The 19,260-nt window shown below is 40.5% G+C and overlaps 1 protein-coding gene across 2 annotated transcripts in view; it reads left to right on the plus strand.

Annotated features, from left to right (window-relative positions):
* Positions 1-1,741: 1,741 nt before the first annotated feature.
* Positions 1,742-19,260, plus strand: part of PTGER3 (prostaglandin E receptor 3) — a 111,196-nt gene continuing 93,677 nt past the window's right edge. For both annotated transcript variants that reach the window (XM_037826920.1, XM_037826921.1), the window contains exon 1: positions 1,742-3,345. In XM_037826920.1, the coding sequence (XP_037682848.1) occupies positions 2,518-3,345 (828 nt within the window). In that variant the 5' untranslated portion in view covers positions 1,742-2,517. The remainder of the gene's footprint in view (positions 3,346-19,260) is intronic.

Below are 19,260 nucleotides of genomic sequence, written 5' to 3' on the forward strand. Positions count from 1 at the left end.
CACTTGTTTATAAGGTGAACAGTAACGAAGCAGACAATTTAGAATAGAACAATGCAACAGGCTGAAAGGAGGGATGCTTCACGAAGTGTCTGAAATGAACATATTTAGTGCACATATTTAGGTGAGTAAAAGAGCTTCCCTAATACGTATCCTTATGCTTTTCACTCTTATGAAGTCAAATTGGCTACACTGCACTGCAATGGGGGAAGAAAAAGTTTTAAGAATGTCAAATATTGTAAATAAAAATGAGGATAATTTTTTGCTGTAACTAGAGATCAGTTCTGCTTTCTTTGCTCCGTGAATGATGAAATTGTCTTAAATTTTTCAAAAAAAAGATGTAATTGCACTCTAATTCCATCAATTGCTGAAAATTACATTTAATATGTAACTTCAGTCCAAATGCTTTGGATAAAACTTATATTTGAGAATAACGTCAAATATACTTTTCAACTCACAGTATCCTAGAAAAAACACTCCCCCAAATATGGATTTGAGATAAATTCAAGCAAATAAGACATAAGCTTGGAAAAGAGTAAACAAAACAAAACAAAACACTTCACTATTTCTTCCTAGTTGTCGTTCTCATTTTAAACATCACATTTTAATAAAGAAATTAAATTTAAAAATACAAAGATTTTTTTAACATGACAGCAAAACAAACTAAAATGAAATTAGTGTTGCAATTAATGTATGTTGTTAAATGGAGTTTAAATTACATTTTGAAGTCATTTCCACCTTCAAAACGGATATATAACCCTATAATATAATATTTTCCAAGCTCTGATATAAAATCAAAACACACAGAAAATGAATGCAGGGGGACATATTCCATTCTCATTTCCTACCACTCATTTACATCCATATAGGATACCATCTAAAGTAGGAAAGGCAAAGAAACTGACAGGACTCGCTCTGAAAGTCAATCTGAGGTCTGAATAATGGTCAGAACACTACTATTTGATTAAGTTTAATTTCTTAAAAATGAGGAAAAATGAAGCTTGTAAATAATTTTTAAAACCATTCATTTCCTGAATAAAGTGAAGAGACTGAAAAAGCAAGCCCTCCCAAGAGCTGATAACAACAGGCATCAGCATTAATTTTCACATGCCAAGAGTAGTTAATAGGATTCATTCCTGTGCTTCAAATAAGATGGCAAACACTAGAAAGTTGCTGAGAGACCCTGAGGACATCCCTTAATTTCATGGAGCCTCAGTTACCTCAGCTTGAAAGAGTGATAATAATAGCAGTAATACTACCTTGCAAGGAGTCTGTAATAATTTGAAAAAAAAAAAAAAAATGCTTGTGAAATCACGTATAAAATATTGACTTGCTAAAAAAAGTCACTAGGTAATTACGTCCTTTTTCACTAGATGTGTATTATTTCAAAGGCAGTTTCCATATGTCTAAGTCCTTCAGACTACCTAAAAGCAGTTTCTAGTCCTAATTGTACAAGGATGAACAAGTGTGAAAGACGGTTGGAGGATTTGTGAGAGAATGTCAGATTTGCAAGTGACGCCCTGCGACTTGCCTCCAGCCACTTTTGCCCTAGATCGCTGTTTAATGGGGGAGGGAGGGGAACTGGGGCAATGGTAGTTGAGAATTCTTTGTCTTCGAATTTTGTTTTGTTTTCCTGTGTCTGTTTCCTCAAACTGCGAGGGATCATGTCATGTTTTACAGATTCGGTGTATCGCCAGGGCGGGGCTGTTTAGCCTGCTCACAATCATTTCATTTTCTACCGAAGTAGAAAAGAAGTCGAGTGCACACTCCGCTGTGCAAAGGGGTATGGCTTGCATAGACTGTTCAAGGACAGGTGATTACACTTTGCAGAGTTTCAAGGGCTTCAGGAAGAGGATGGTTCCTGCATAAATGTCTGGGATGAAGTAAGAGGTAGGCGGACGGTCCTCCTCGGCAGTTCGACCGGAGTGGGAAAGCCCAGTGAAACTTTTCAGGCGCTCGCGGTCCACTGATGCTCCTCTGGCTGAGATCAGGAGCGAAACCCGGGACTGGAGGAGGCGCCGAGCTGCGCGGAGCTGCAAGAGGGCGTTGCGATCCGCCAGAAGCGGGGATTCACTAGGCGTCCTCCCGGGGGCTTTCCCAACATAGGCGGCTGGTGGAGCCAGCGCGCAGCAGCCAAGCGGGCGATCACTTGCTTCTCCACCCTCCTCCCGCCGCACTCCTTCCCACACCCACAGGCGTCCCGCCCCCCTCGCCCTTATAGACCTGGCAGTGCACCTCGGCGCCGCTCGGCGGTAGAGGCTGCCTGGAGCAGACGGCACGGCCGAGGCCCGGGTAACTGAGCGCGGCGGCGGCTGCGCCCAGCACCATGGAGGGCAGGCCAGCTCCAGCCCCTGCCCGGGTCGCCGCCGACCTCCGCCTCCAACCGCGCCGCGTCTGCCGGCTTCCGCTGCTACTCTCCGGGCATCTTCCTCTCCTCACCTCGAAACCAACTTGAAGGAGACGCTGGGCGACGGCGGAGGCGCCCCTTTCTGTACCTGCCGCAACTACTCCTACCCCGGCATGTGGGCGCGGGAGACGTCCGCCGACGCGCGCGGCAACCTCACCAGCGCCCCAGGGTCGGGCCAGTATCGCGGCTCGGTGTCCGTGGCCTTCCCGATTACCATGTTCATCACTGGCTTCGTGGGCAACTCGCTGGCCATGCTGCTGGTGTCGCGGAGCTACCGGTGTCGGGAGAGCAGGCGCAAGAAGTCTTTCCTACTGTGCATCGGCTGTCTGGCGCTCAGCGACCTGGTCGGACAGGTGCTCACCTCCCCGGTGGTCATCGTTGTGTATCTCTCCAAGCAGCACTGGGAGTACATCGACCCGTCGGGGCGGCTGTGCAAGTTCTTCGGTCTGACCATGACTGTTTCTGGGCTGTCCTCGCTCTTCATCGCCAGCGTCATGGCCGTAGAGAGGGCTCTGGCCATCCGGGCGCCGCACTGGTACGCGAGCCACATGAAGACACGCGCCACCCGGGCAGTGCTGTTCGGAGTATGGCTGGCTGCACTCGGCTTCAGCCTGCTGCCTTTGGTGGGCGTGGGCCAATATACCACCCAGTGGCCCGGGACATGGTGCTTCCTTAGCACCGGGGGAGGGGGCAACAGGACTAGCTCTCGGCACAACTGGGGCAACCTTTTCTTTGCCTCCACTTTCGCCTTCCTGGGGCTGTTGGCGCTGGCCGTCATCTTCACCTGTAACTTGGCCACCATTAAAGCTCTGGTGTCCCGATGCCGGGCCAAGGCCTCTGCGTCGCAGTCCAGTGCCCAGTGGGGCCGGATCACGACAGAGACAGCCATCCAACTCTTGGGGATCATGTGCGTGCTGTCAGTCTGCTGGTCGCCGCTACTGGTAGGTAGTTACTTGGTCCCCGGGTAATGCCCCGGGAAGGGGACAACAGGATGGGCGTGCGCGACGGAGGGAAATGAAAACTTTTGAAAGTGCTTGCACCCGCAGGGTTGTGTTTGCTGAGGCTTGGAAAGGCCTCTCCGCCCTAGCTAGCTGTCCTGACTGTGACTTCAGAGTTGATCTCTACACTTACTTCCTGAGGGTCTTTTATGTGCTAGGAATATCATTAGGCGCCAGCTATTCACACTTGGAAACAACAGGCTGCTGCCTGGGAGGTGCTCGCGTTCTCATCCCGGAGGGCAGGAGATTCCCAGGTATCATTTTAGTACAAGTGCAGAGAGGGACATTTACCCTGGGTGCTCTGGGAGCAGAATAGCGATGGCAACTGTAGCTTGGCGCTAGAGATTGTCTCTTTGTTTTGAATGGCTTTTGCTCACTGAGGCGATTGAAGTAGAATTACCCTATCTGCGACGGGCACAGCCCTCGTGCAGCTTCTGAGCCTCTGCGTGCTCAGGGCTCACTCTGGGCCTCTGCGTGCTCAGGCTCTGGACTGCAAGGCAGCGGAGAACGCTTCCCGATGTTGCCACCAGTTCCAGCCCTCTTGAATGGTACTTTACTAACTAGAAAGTGCTTGAACCCATAGTCAGTGCATGGGACCCCTGCGGCCCGGTAAGTGCTTGCTTGCCCTCGTTGTAATCAAGGAGCATGGCTGGGTCACGGCCAATCCTGGGATAGGTTGTACAGGTTTCTTCACTTCCCAGTTCCCCAAGCCAGTGGCATCGCCTAGGAGCAAGTGCTGTTTTCAGTGCTCCATGTCCACTCTTACCTGGCATTTTCAAGGTTCTCCTCTGTGGTGTTTTAGCTAGAAATTTCTGTGGGTAAGTGTTGTTTACTAATTCCTGAAGAATGGATGCTTATTGAGGCCCCGGGCAGCCTGCCTTAATAAGTGTTGCTGAAAGAAGAGGAAGTAGCTGTCACAGAATTATAACTGCTCATTTATCAGGCTTTTTAATGTGTTAGACTGTTGTGGAAAACCTCTGAAACCCATGGGCACAGTTCTCAGGACAGACCCCATGAAGAGTTTAATTTCCTTGTATTTTAATATAGAAATGTAGTCCCTACTCCCACCCCTTCCTTTCATTTGATAAAGCAGGTTAAGTCAGGATCCCTGTATGTAACAGGTGTTGTACACTTAGAGCACAAGTCTTGGCTCCTAGTCAGTGATGTGTGGTGACACAGAGAGCTATGTTGGGACCCAGTGGCCCAGTGAGTGGCTGTATCATCACAGTTTTATGTTCCAGGAGCTGGACTGTGCTTGAGGAATGTGATGTGTAGGGGCCAAACAGAAGGGAAAAAGAGTTCTAAATAATAAACACTTTACTTAAATGTGGTAATTAACATAACTTTTAAAGGGAAACAGAATATCTGAATTTTTCACAACTGTCATTTTGAGTTTGCTATACCTTGTGATTTGTGTCCTAGAAGAAAAAAGACAATTAAATTATGTCATTAAAATGCTTATCCATGCAGTTAGTTAGATTTAGAGTTAAAAAAAATTTTAGAAAAGAAACTGTCATGTGTTTTTTATTTGGAAATTTTGATTCTAATACCATGAGCATGATGGCCTTAGGAACAATTTAGATTCTGAAAATTGTACCTCAGTTTGGCCAAACTGACTTAGTCTATGTTTGGAACTAGTTATTTAATTTCAAGTAATATATGTATCCAAATAATACTTATTGGTTTATAGCATTTATCAGCCACTTTATTAATTCAGTTCTTATAAAAATATTCAACTTAAAGTAAGTTCAATATGTGGTCATATTTCAGAGAAGAAATTCGTGGTTTCTACACAAATACTTTCAAACTAAAAAAAAATGGTTTTATCTTCTGGTTTGTGTACCACTGAAATCAGATCTCCAAATATCTTCAGAAGGATCTACAGTGCAAAGTTGCAATTATTTCAGAGGAAAGAAACTGGCAATACTACTTTCTTAATAGTTTAGGGAATTATAGGAATGAAAATGCTAGTTAGTACTTAGTGAATTTAATTTTCAGTATATTGGTATTAAAGTGAGAGATTATTTTTACACTTTTTTCTTAACTATGGGTAAAATATATGTTTCCTTTTAGCTTTGTTGAGTTGGGTATAGTATACTAACCTAATTATCCAAACTCCTTACTTTAAAAACCCTGATGTCTTCTCTTACAAGGCAATCACAGCTATAATTTTCAATTGTTACTGCTGGGAAACTTAAAGCAGAAATACTATATAAAGAAAATGCACCTAACTGCTACAAGTTCCCACCATATAAATACTTTGAACAGAGGTTTATCTATGGTGAAAACAAAAGCTTTTTTTTCCCATCTTTTCCCCAGAAACTTTGTAAAATACAAGATGAGATGTCAAATTAAGGGAGAATACAGTGGGAAATGATGTCACCATGATAGATCATCTACACTTCTCAGATACTATTTATTTGAAGCATCAAATTGCAATTTTATTGGAACTGGCCGGTTGACTCAACAAGACAATGTATTTGACTTTTTATTAAGATTATTATTTTACTTCTTATGAACCAAGCTCACCAAAAAGTCCAATTATTTTGCAATGATATACATGTTTCCAGAAGCAGAAATAGCCTTAGCTTATTGTTCAGAAAAAGCCATGAGTATATTTTGTACTTATGTAAATCTGGCATTTCCAAAACAGGTAGACCGTGGCTAATATTGTAGCTATCTTAAAAATAGTAAATGCAAAGCTATCAACATTGTGAAAAGTGAGGAATGAGGAACAAACGGTGTTTGTCATCTATAACCTTGGAACAGAATGAAAGCAGCCTTAAAAGTTCTTACCTATTATCTTGAGACAGCAAATTCCTGACTCAGTATCCACAAATGCAAACAGGAATGCTTCAATTAAAGAAAATTCTTCAAAATTTAGTTGTGATTTTTTTCCTTAATTTAAGGAAACATTAAAATATTTTGAACAATGAAATTTCCCTTGAATATGCCACAGGTGATAGATTATTTTACCAGAGCAGTGCTATTTTACAGTATTAAAAAAAAAGTGTTAATTCAATTTCTGGTCTTCTCCGCTAATAAATTCCTGCTATATTCAGAATTTTGCTTCAGTGAAAATGATTAGATATGTGAATCCACATTATAGGAAAATCTTCTATGATTTTTTTTTTTATCAAACTTGAGATTTTCAGAATTCTTAACAATTTTGAGTTTACTATAATACAGTTTAGGCACTGTGGGAGGGGCATTAAATAGGCTTATTAAAAACTGGTCAAGGGTTATAATCTATTTAGGGAAACAGGCTTTCCTCATTTATGAGTGAAACAATTAGAGAACACCACAAAATAGCACATAATTAATGCCTTTATTATTGGCTCTAAGAAATAAAGGATCTATCTGAATTTGCCATAGTTGGCCTCCAGGAAGAGAGGGGATGACAGAGATAGCTTTCATGGATGAGAAAGAGGGTTTCAGAAACCAGCCTGTGTAGAGCAGAGGGTGCACAGTGGAATCATGGGAAGAATGGTTTGAAAAGGTTAATGGGGCCCGAGGGAGGTAGTTAGTACAGGATGAGGACTGCAAACTTTTGCTAACAGGCAAAATTTTGGGTTTTTGAGTAGGGAGGGAATTTTAAAAAGATTGGCATGACTGTAGTATATGGATGGATTTGGGCTGGAAAATGAGAAAGTGAGAACAGTTAAGACTTGCTTTTTCAGGACAATTAGGGCCTTAGGGCAGACACAGTGGGAAGAGATGAGTGTGAGGAGGAAAGATAAGAGAGAACTGATGGTATTAGAAATGGGCAGTTTAAGAAGTGATTGAAAAAACAAACTTTCATTAGTCATCTGCTATGTCCTACACAGTGGTAAATATTTTTTACTACATTAGCCCATTTAACTGAATCCTATAACATTGCCACTATTACCTACATCATTTAGATGAAGAACTTGAGTATAAAGGATATTGGAATGAGAATTCTAACTTAGGATAGCTGAGTCTGAGTTTATTTTAAGAGTTTTATGTTTGTTTGTTTCTTTAACTTAGATACAGGCCAGGAATTCTAGTTCTAACTTTGCAGCCTGGGCAAGTTGTACATCCTGTTTGTAAAGCACAGAGGTAGGACTAATAGCTGTCTAAGATCTTTTTCCATTTGTATTCTTTTCAGGTTCTCTTATGTGGAAATATCCTGGTTTGATGAAACAAAACGGGCAATTTGGAAACGGGACTTTCTGGTTGGTGTTGTGTAAGGATGGGGGCTCCCTGAGTGACTGGTTTTTGGACACGGTAGATTATCTAAATGAGATATCCAGAAACCAATGTAACTTGAAGATAAATGAAATAAATCAGAGCAAAAAACGCAGATTTGGGAATTTTTCTATTTTGAGTTTATCACAGAGAGCCAAGAATTAAACACTTCTTAAGCCATCATATTTGAAGAAATTCAGATGGTCTAGAGTTGTAATGTAATTGCAACTCATTGGCCTTTCTCTTTTGAAAAATCTGTAAAGGTCAACTGCTCAAGTATAAAAAGTTTCCATAGGTTCAGTTTTCTGGGAAAAACTTAGAAATATGTGCTACAAGCATTTGCAACAGACTGTGATTCAACAGGGGGTTCTGAGGGTGATGGATGAGGGATGTTGGGTGCCATGTTTCAGTTTTCAGTTCTGGCCTTGCACTGCTGGGGTGGAACTTCTCCCTCCAACTCCTTGCATTTCTGTAGCATTTTTGTAATCCACCAGCATGCCTCATTTATCTCATTTATGCCTCACAACTCTGATTAAGATCTACAACTGTAACATGTCAAGTTTGAATGGCCCCATTTCCCTCAATTCCTTATCACAGAAGCAAGCAAGAAGTTTTTATTTCAATTCCTGTCACACTTCTTCAGGGTTATTAGAAGGTCTTTCAAATTCCCCTTTCTCTAGAAGATTCCAACATTCATAGATTAAAGAGGGTAACCAAAAAAGGAACCTAATTTTTTGGGGGAAGGGGCACTCCTTTTATATCTTGTGCCCTAAGTGTATATCAACATTTTACAGAAAGCATAGTAATTCATTCTGTTATATAAATATGCAGAATATATATGTGTGTGCATATATGTCTGTATACATATATATGCATATATACATGTATGTGTGTGTGTGTGTATTCCTGTAGTTAAAGAAGTCATGAGCTGTCCATTATAGCCACACACACAACATGTAGAGGGAAGTAGCACTGTGGAATGGAAGTTCTCTGGGACTTCTCACAGACTGTTCTCTTTACTTATAATAATTATCCCTCCCTTTTTCTACTCACTACTCTACTCCTGAGTCAACCAACAATATCTGCCAAACAATCACTCCTTTTGGATTGGCTAAGTTAGATGTCACTTCTTAGAAAAGTCTTCTTTAATCCTCCCCGAGTTAGTTGCATGGTCCTACAATTTGCTCCCACAGCACCCTGCATTTCCCTGGCACAGTCTGAGTCACACTTCATTGGACATATTGGCTCATTATCTTTCTAGTCTCTTAGACCTCTTTAGGCAGGTACAGTGTCTGTCTTATGCATTATTCTCTGTTTAGGAACTGTTAAAGTTGCTCATGCATCATGTGCTCAATGCGTACATGTTTACTGAATACCTGAGCACATGAATCAGAAGGCGGGTTCTGGTCCCAGTTACTTAAGCAATTAGTTATGTGACCTTGGGCAATTGACTTCATATCTTTGTGAATTATTTCTTTTTCTGTATAATAGGAATAAAACACTTACCTAATCCATTTCACAGAATTGTCATAAAAATCAACAAGATAAATAGATGTAAGAACAATTGGGAGGTGTAAAGTGCTGTGAAAATGGATTGTTACCAAGTCCTTTACAAAGTTGGAAATATTTCTTCTATATTAGGAATACTGTTATGATGTCTTACTGGATAATAATGTTGACTTCTTGTTAGTGAGATAGATCTTTCCACCCAGGAAACTTGAGAAAAAAGGCAAGTGAAATTTCACAGCTTGATTAATTATGGGTCACTGGAAAAAATGTGACGGAGAATGTAACTTCTCAAAAAGTAAAATAAAAGGAAAGGTAAACCACATATGTATAAATTTTTACGTGGTAATTCATCCCACCCATTCCTCTTCTACATTCTCTCAGCACTTGGATCCTCACAGATGCCAGTTAGCTCTCTAAACCCAAATTATATTGGATCCCATATCTGCTTTCCACTAAACCCGGAGGTATAGCTTATTGTCTCCAGAACAAACTCTCGGCCTTCTAGCAAGGAGTGTAAGGTCCTTTATGATCAATTCCCAAACTCCTTTTTGACTTCCTTCTTTCTCCCATCTTGTATCCATACTGCTTCAGTTGTAAGACTGTGTACTATGCACTGGTCTTATAACCAGTGCTCTTTGAATGAGGCACATGCTTTGAAGACTTATGTCACACACTTTGAAGATTTCTGTCACTGTTCTACAATGCCCTTCTCCTCCATGGCTGTTGGAGTGGGAAGACTTACCTTCTGCAGTGAGCTGTGCCCCTTCCCACCTGAACAGCCAGTTGTCTCTTTTATAGTTGTACTTGTGCCCAGACTGCCTTCACATCCGCTCTTCTAACTCTCTCCAGGCAGGGTCTTCGTCCTGATGTTCTTTGGTGCGTACACCTGTCGTCAAGTGAATGCTTCAGTTGAATTAATTGTGCCTCTAGTTATTGGCCTAGGGAGGTCATTCTGCAAGCTCCATAAGGGCAAAGCCTGTGTATCAGTTGTCTTTATCCTTTACAGGTGATGAGAAATGTTGGCACTGAACTAAATCTCTGCCACTGACTCACAGGCCAGAATTGAGTTTACACAAGTTATAAATCAGGCCCAAACTTGATAATCATAGAATTGTAAACTGCCTCACACATTTTGACAAGGCATTAATATTATTTGCAGCCCACAAGAGCAAAAAGTATTATTTTCCCCATCTCGTGGTGTTGCCAGACATTTGCTAGAGCAACACTCATAAGGAGGATATTTTAGTGGCTGGTGCTTGTTAAAAATCTACACGTTATTTTACCAGTACTGATTTTATGGTAGGTATTTGAAGGGCCATAGATCTAAAAAGAAAAATGGTGGTGGAGGTAGAAGAAGAGGCTTGATTATTCACAACTGAATTTGAGACAAATTTTGGTGGAAGTCATGTAATATAAATACAAGGTAAATCCTGTACAGGTAGCACTACTATTTGAAGAGAGCTTAGTAATACAAAAACAGAAGATTGAGTTGGAGTCGGGAGTCTATTTGTTTTAAGAAATTACTGATCCAAAAGAAAATCAAGTTTAATTTTAAAAATATACTTTCCTCTGATCCTTTGATGTTTCTTGAAAGTAGATTTGATCTGCATATCTTTTGTCCCTCTTCCAGAATATTTAATAATTGTCATTTGCTATGGTTGAGAACATGGTTCCTGTTGGCAGGATTCATGAAAATGTGAACAAAAAAAGTATAGTGTTAATGTTGAAAGCAGTGGGAGAGAAATTGTGAAAGATAAGATGCAGTTTTGGGAATTCACAAAGGTGGAGGTTTAACTTTTGTCCCCATGTATGAATTCCCCCTAATAATTTCCTACTATGAACCACCTTTTTGGGTTGGGGCTCCTGGCAGATCATTCTCATGTGCCTTGACATCCACCAAGGGGCAGTTAATGGTTAAGCGACCCTTGAATTGTGAGCACTGCTTTCTATTTCATGAGAATAACAAAAGAAAGTTAATGAAGAAGGCAGGTGAGGGCCACGGAGAGAATAAGGCACTGGATGGAATGAGACCTCAGTTCTGGTCTTGGCTTTGCCATCACGTGATGAAAGTCTTTATCTTACTGTTCTTCCCTTTCCTCATCAGTAAGATAATCGAATATCAACTCTAACCTTCCTTTCAGTTCTGACTTCCTGTCATTCTAAAGAGATAAAATGGTCTCTGTTGGATACTCTGGAATAAATGTCTGGGGGTAAATACCCAAAGACTTCTTAGGAAGAAGCATAGAAATGTATATATACAAAGTGTGCTTGTTTGAATCTGCTATATACCCCACAAAAGCCATGTTCTTTTTTTTTGTTTTAATTAAATTCATTTTTATTGAGATATATTTACATACCATACAATCATCCATGGTGTACAATCAACTGTTCACCATACCATCATTTAGTTATACATTCATCACCCCAATCTATTTTTTCCTTACACCAGAAAGAATCAGAATAAGAATAAAAAATAAAAGTAAAAAAGAACACCCAAATCATCCCCCCCATCCCACCCTATTTTTAATCTAACTTTTGTCCCATTTTTCTGCTCATCCATCCATACACTGGATAAAGGGAGTGCGATCCACAAGGTTTTCACAATCACACTGTCACCCCTTGTAACCTACATTGTTATACAATCGTCTTCAAGAGTCAAGGCTATTGGGTTGGAGTTTGATAGTTTCAGGTATTTGCTTCTAGCTATTCCAATACATTAAAACCTAAAGAGGGTTATCTATATAGTGTGTAAGAATGTCCACCAGAGTGACCTCTTGACTCCATTTGAAATCTCTCAGTCACTGAAGCTTCACTTTGTTTCATTTTGCATCCCCCTTTTGGTCAAGAAGGTGTTCTCAATCCCATGATGCCGAGTTCAGATTCATCCCCGGGAGTCATATCCTGTGTTGCCAGGGAGATTTACACCCCTGGGAGTCAGGTCCCACGTAGGGGGGAGGGCAGTGAGTTCATCTGCCGAGTTAAGCCATGTTCTTTTAATCCAATCTTGTGGGTACAGACCTATTGTGGGTGAGAACTTTTTGATTAGGCTGTTTCCATGGATCTGTGACCCACCTTTGATTATATTATTTCCATGGAGATGGGACGCTGCCCATTCAAAGTGGGACTTAATTAGTTCACTGGAGTCCTTAAGCTGAGAGAGAGCTCAGAGCCAACACAGACCCAGATGCTTGGAGATGCAGACAGAAAGAAGTTTGGAGATGCTAGGCTAAGAGATGAAGCCCAGAGTTTGCTCCAGAGAAGCTAAATGAGAACCTACAGATGCTTGAGGAGAAAGTCACTGGAATCAGAAGCGGAAAGCAAAGCAACCCAAAGCAAAGGACCAGCAGACACCAGTCACGTGCCTTCCCAGCTGACAGAGGTGTCCCAGACGTCATTGGCCTTTTCCTCAGAGATGGTATCTACTTCTTGATGCCTTAATTTGGACATCTTCATGGCCTTACAACTGTAAATTTGTAACCTAATAAAACCCCATTGTAAAAGGGAATCAGTTCAGGGTATATTGCATTTCTGGCATCTTTAACAAACCAGAACACAAATTAAATCACCCCTTCTTTTATCCAATCATTTTATAAATATTTGTTGAGTGTGTTCTATGTACCTACTGCTCTGCTCACCCTGGTAGTATGGTGGTGATCACAGCTGACTCATGTTGTTGTGTGATTGACTGTGGTTGTATGGTTGAGCACAGTTCTACAGTTATATAACTGTAGGGACACTATTCACATTATAGTCTACATGAATGACACTTCTTGGGGTTGAGCAATGTGCATCCTGTGAAGCTATACTTGGTAGCTTTGATGGTAAGCAGAACAGACATGTCACTTTCCTTCATGAATATTTCATTCTACTAAGGTAGATGGACAGTAAATAATCATTCCAGTAAATAAATGTAGCCAGTCTGTAGGGCTATTACTGTGTTGTTCTTTCTCACTGCTGTGATGCCCTGTTTGAACATGTGCCTGCCCAGGCTGTAGTGGGTTGGTGCTTGGGCTCTATCCTCATTGGAGAGTATATTAGTTCACATGGATAATTCATGCCATAATTTTCAGTCATAATTCCAAAGAGCACAACCCCTATGCTGGAGTGTATGGAGCCAGAGGGCTACTGGCCTCAGGCCACATACTGTTTCAGAACCAGCTGCCTGTCTTGGGCCCTTAGAATCTGGGATGTACTTAGATCATCCACTGTCAAGTTTGCCTTTCCCTTCCAATGAATTTTCTTTTAAGACGTTCCATGGCATTTCCCTCTAGTGAATGGGGCCAAAGTCACTCTGCTCCAAATTTCTTGGCTTCAAATCTTGGGGAAAAGAGACTAGATTCTTGGCTTCTTCTTTCCCAGAAGACTCTGGGCCCTGTAAGCACAATGGTCTACCTCTTCCCTAGTGACCAACAGTAGGTACTAGGAGTGTTCTATGGGTCATCCTTTGTCATATCACACAAATTTCCACTATGTAAATACCTACTCACTCTAAATTTACCAGGGCAAGTGATTTTTACTTCTATAACATCTGCTATACCGTGACTTAATCTGTCCCACCTGAACAGAGAAGCAGGGGCTACTTCTGGCATCCTCTTACAAACATCACTAAAACAATGGGCATGTTATGAAGGCAAGAGAAAGGTGCTTTGGGAGAACATCAGAGAGGACTACTCTTGATGCATTGGTGGGGGTTGGGGTTGTAGGGAGAGCTTCTCAGAGAAAACTTCCTCTATGATGAGTCTTGAAAGATGAGGCTTCAAGGAAGAAAGAACAGTGTGTGAATGTATCAAGGTAGGAAAGAGGTGGAGGTACTGGATGGATTGAAAGAAGGGCAGATGCATGGATTAGAAGAAGTAAAAGGGAAAGTGACTTCAAGGTGAGGCTAGGGAGGTAGACAGAGGCCAGAACTTTATCATTTTTGTTTGGGGGTTTAGATTTCTAACAATGTAAAACAACTAAAAGCTTTGAAAGAGGGAGTGATTTGATCCATTTTATATTTTAAGAGGATCACTCAGATTACTTAATGGATTAGAGGGGCAGGGCATCAGAGCCCTTGAGTGTTGAGGACAGATAATGCAGAGAAGTCAATGAGGAAAACCTTCATGGAGTCATGATTTAAATGTTGCCATAAAGTAGGGGAGGGTCTTAGCTTGGCATAGAATTGGGAGAGTGAGTTCCATTTGAGGTACAGAGTTAAAAATGGAGCCAGGTGTTTTGGGAATGATAATGTATATTTGAGAGTGTTGAAAAATATTATGACTCTTCATGGAGATTGGAGAGTTAGGGAGAGAGGAGCACTTTGGTCTATTGCCTTGAAGATTAGGAATAGAAATTTGTGTTTCATATTGAGTAAGTTGTATTGTTTTTCTATATTTCTGTTCCATACCTGTAAAATAAGAGAGTTCACATTGTAAAATCTCTGGGAATTTAGTAAAACAACTCATCTAATGTTTGATCTCTTTCTGGAATATCCTTGGCCAAGCTGTCAAGCTTTGCTTGAACACCTTTACTTACAGGTTGTTTTTTTTTTTTCTTTTCAAGGGGCGCAAAGAATTTTCTTAGAGCCAAGCACTGTTCTGGGCTCTTTATAACACATAATTTTATTTAATTCTTACAACAACCCTATGAAGGAGGTATTATTATGCCCAATTTACAGATAATGAAGAAACCAAAAAGGCTGACTGATATGTTGGAGGTAGTAGAACTTGTAAATGGTAGAGTAGGATTCTAAGGCCAAGCTCTTTCATCAGAGTAGCTGAAGAATTCATCTTGGATTTTTCTTTCTATTAAAAAATTCCTTATATTGATTGACTTGGGGTCTGTCTTTCCTTTTGCTTCCACTCATTGGTGTTAATTCTAGTCCTTGGGTTTTATGGAAATACTAAATTTAATTAGAGACATCTTCTATTTTTAAAATTATAGGATTCTATGCTTCTATATTAACTATGAAGGAGTTCAAGTAAATTTATGAGCAGTTAAACAACATGAAATTATCTTGACTGTGTCAGGGGCAGGAGCTGTGATTTATTATTTCATTTAATTGAAGTCTTTTGAATGTCAATTGTATGCCAGGTACATGGCCCTTGTTCTCAAGGAATGTATTGTCTACCCAATGATTTCCTGGAGAAACTTAGTACTGTCACTCAAAAAAAACAATGTTATTTTCCATTGTCAATTCCACTGGGAACTGTTTAGTATTCATTTATCCATTTGTGCATTCAATGAATGCATTGAGCAAATACTATTTATCAGGTTCCATTCTAAGTGCTGGAGGTAGGGCAGTGAATCAGACAGACTAATTTTATGTGCTCAGGGAACTTGCATTCTAGTGGAAGGATAAAGTCAATACACAAACAAATAAACTGGAGTCAGGTTGTGATAAATGCTGTTAAGAAACAGCAGAGTGATGTGATAGAGGGAGGCTGGGGAGTTTTTGTATATTGGGTTGTCAGAGAAGATGCCTCTGAGAAGTACATTTAAGCTGGGAACTAAATGAAAGGAAAGGACCATACATGAATGATCCAGGGCAGAACATTCCAGCCCAAGGGAACAGCAAAAACCCTCACTTGGTGTGTTCAAGGGTTGGAAAAAGGCCAGGATGGCTAAAGTGAAATGAGAATGGGGATGGCGGGGGCGGGGGGGAATAGGGTTGTAAAATGAGGTGAAAGAGGATGGTGGGGCTGAATCATGCAGGGCCATACCAAGGACTTTTGATATTATTTTGATAGAACCCCTGGAAGGTTTGAAGCAGGGAAGTGAGATTATTGGATTTATGTTTTTAAAAGATCCTCTGGCACCTGTATGGAGACTGGATTGCAGGAAGGCAAGAGTGGGGGCAAAGAGAACAGTTAGAAGGCTAGTGCAGTCATCTAGGTGAGAGATGATTACAGCTGAGATTGGAGTGGAGAATTCACAAAAGGGTTTTGGAGAAAGAATTTACAAAACATTCTGAAATATTTCTCATCACTATTCTGTGATTCTGATGAGATCTCTTCTGGGGGCTCTGGCAGGGAGGCTAACAGCTGCTTTTATTTTTCCTGAGACATGAATCAAAGCAGTCAGGCAAAAGCACAGAAGTTGGCAAAGTTTGCTTATGAAATAACAGGATGTCATAAGAATCATGATCCCTAGAAGATCTGTACCAAGCTAATTTCCAGGCCATGTCTTAGAAGGAATTTAGTTCATTGTGGTTGTTCCTGTTAAACCAGCTCCTGGTATTGTTTGTCTCCTCTTCTCCTAAACTGGGGAAGCAATTCTGAAATTATATTGCCTACATTTAAAATCAAGACTGTTTGGTTGCAAACAACAGAAACCTAATACAAACTAGCTTAAAAGAAGGTGGTGAGGCAGGGAGGGGGAACTGATTGCTTTACATAAGTTGCATGAATTGCCGAAGTGTTCTGGAGGTGGTCTTATGGAAGACTGAAGCCAGGATTCTCTGTCTTTCCCTTTGACTTCTTGCCATGTGTCAGAATCCCCAATTCAGGCTCTGCTTCTATGGCTCTGTATTCTTTTTTCAAAGCTACAAATAAATAAGTTTATATTTACAGTCTGCATGAAGCATTTTAATTTTGCTTCCATAGCAATCAAATATTTCAGTGAATGTATCATTTTTAAACACTGTTTCAACATCATAGCCCTTCCTCCCTCCCTTTCTCCCTCCCTCCCTCCCTCCCTTTTTTTATTCATTTCTTTAAATTTTTTCTGTTTTGTTTTTGTTTTGTTTTGAGAATACAAGAAAAAGTTTTAAATAATGTAGAATGTAAAGACACTACTTTATCTTCAAAGGCTAAGGTGAGTTTTGCTAAACCATGAAAAAGATTTGGACTCAGGGGTTGTCCAGAAGTGAGTAAAGCAATTCAATGTGAGGTTTACAGCATAACAGAGGTGGCTGTATGAGGCTCTGAAAGTCCATAAATACTACATTAGAACTTAGTAGGGAGGAGAGAGAAGGAAAAATTTCTTTCTTGATTTTTCCATAAATGGTGAATTGCAGCCTAGGTTTGATGTTAATATGGCAACTGACTTACTCTTTGTAAATCAATACCTATGATAATGATCAATATGCTGGGTGGCAAATTTTTTAATTTATTTAATGGTAGTTATGTCCTCTATGAATAGATTTAGGATTTGCCTGGATTATGAAAGTAAATTTCTTAATATTAGCATTTTTGTTTTATAAAAGACATTAGGGAACATTTTGAAAATTTATTCTTTAGCATCTATTTCTAATTAAATTATGCTGTGTATCAATTCCAGGGAGCATGGAACCCTTTCAAAATACCTCTGACTTCAGAGCTCTAGTCTTCTATCTAAACATTGTTCTTGGTCATAAATAATAGAATCTAATTCCAAGCACAAAGGATATATATTGGAAGGATACTGGGGGTTTTCAGAGTCCATAGAAACCTGACACACCACAACTGGGAGACAAGCAGGACCCAGACTGTTCTGAATGCTAATCTTCTGTCCACTGCCAAGGTCCTGCTGCAAAAGTTGCTACATGCTGCTGTGGTGAATCCAGTGTCTAAAAGCTCACTCTCTCAGGTTTCAAAGTTCTGGGAGCAGGTATCTGACTGCTCTAGCTTGGGATATTGACCCCTGTCGATAACAAGGGGTCAATAAAGAAGGACCAGGTACCTCTGGAATCTGATTTTGAAGTGGGGAGTGATAGTGGGAAGTAAGTGCAGGGGTTTCTCTCCCACCCAGAGTACAGAGAAAAAGCTTTTCCAAACTGGGGTATTAATAATAAAAGTTGGGGATTAATTCTTACCATTTAACTCATTCTTGGAAACATCATGGCAGTAATATAGTATCTTTCAAGGGTGTGTGTGCCTGTGTGCATGAGCTTACACATATATAGCTGTTAGGGAGATGGAGTGGCAGTGAGACTGGTGGAGAGGAAGCTGAAGAGACCCACAAAGCAAAGAAGGAAGAGAAATGCCCACTATGTCCAGGTGCTTGAGAATTACCGCCGGTAGTAAGTCCTTTACATATATTATCTAATTTAATCTTCACAATAATGTATGAGCCCAGTATTTTTCACCCTCATTTTTCTATTGCATATTCTGAGGTTCAAAAGATTATACAACTTTCCCCAGTCATACGCCTACCAATTGGTAGAGCCTGGGATTTTTACACTGTAATGCTCTGTTCATATAGGCTGTATCTTCTTTATTAGCTTTTTACAATATTTTCAAATTATTCCATTGAAAATATTTTGCAGAAAAGAGCCATTTGAGAATAATCAAGAATTACAGAAACTGGCCAGCTCAGATAATCACTGTGATTAAGATTACCTACAGAATCTCCATTGACTTATTAACTGATTGCCATTCTTAAGGAATTTTGGTTTCTGTGGAACATATTCTGGCATTCCCTGGGGAAGGTGGCAAGAATTTTCACTTCCCTATAATAATGTGTTAGAGTATTCCAGTCATCACAGGGCTGACAGTTTAGGAAGTGTTTTGCAAAGGTGCAATACTAATTTCATGCAGTTCTGTGTGTTCAGGCTCAGGACACTCACATGCAGTGATCAAGTTTTACTAGTCAAACATATTTTAGCTATTGTGACTCACCAATATTATTTTTTTCACTAAAGTGTTTATAAAACAAATAAAACTGTTTATTGAATACTCTTTTCTTAGGGGGAAAGTGTTTGACTACAGTCAAATTTTTGAAAATTTGTTTTGACAGTTTTAAAACTTCCGGCATGATACAGTGCAATTGGGATTCTTGCAAACCTGCTTTCATCTTTCTTGCTTATAATTACGGAGAAAAGAAAAGAGCCTTTGAGAACCCCAGTGTGACCACAGTGACTTTCTAATCTGAAATTCAGGAATGTGATTATCAAGCCTCTTCTCCCCCCAATTGAAAAGCCTTCAGGTTCTTTAGTTTAACACTCAAGATCTTCTTGGATGTGGCCACACACAAAATCCTTCCCCCAGCACTCTTTTCTTCACTCATAAATATCAATTTGCAGTTCCGAGAATGATTCACACAATTTCATACTTAGTGTGAACTCTGTGTCTTTCAGAACTCTTCATGAGCTTCAGTTGATTTGGGAGCTCTTCTATGATCCTGGAGACTGAATAAGATGCCCCTTGCTTTAGCTTGCCAGGATTGCTGTGATAAATACCA

Source organism: Choloepus didactylus, chromosome 2 (genome assembly GCF_015220235.1).
Source record: "Choloepus didactylus isolate mChoDid1 chromosome 2, mChoDid1.pri, whole genome shotgun sequence".
NCBI classification, from domain to species: Eukaryota; Metazoa; Chordata; class Mammalia; order Pilosa; family Megalonychidae; genus Choloepus; species Choloepus didactylus.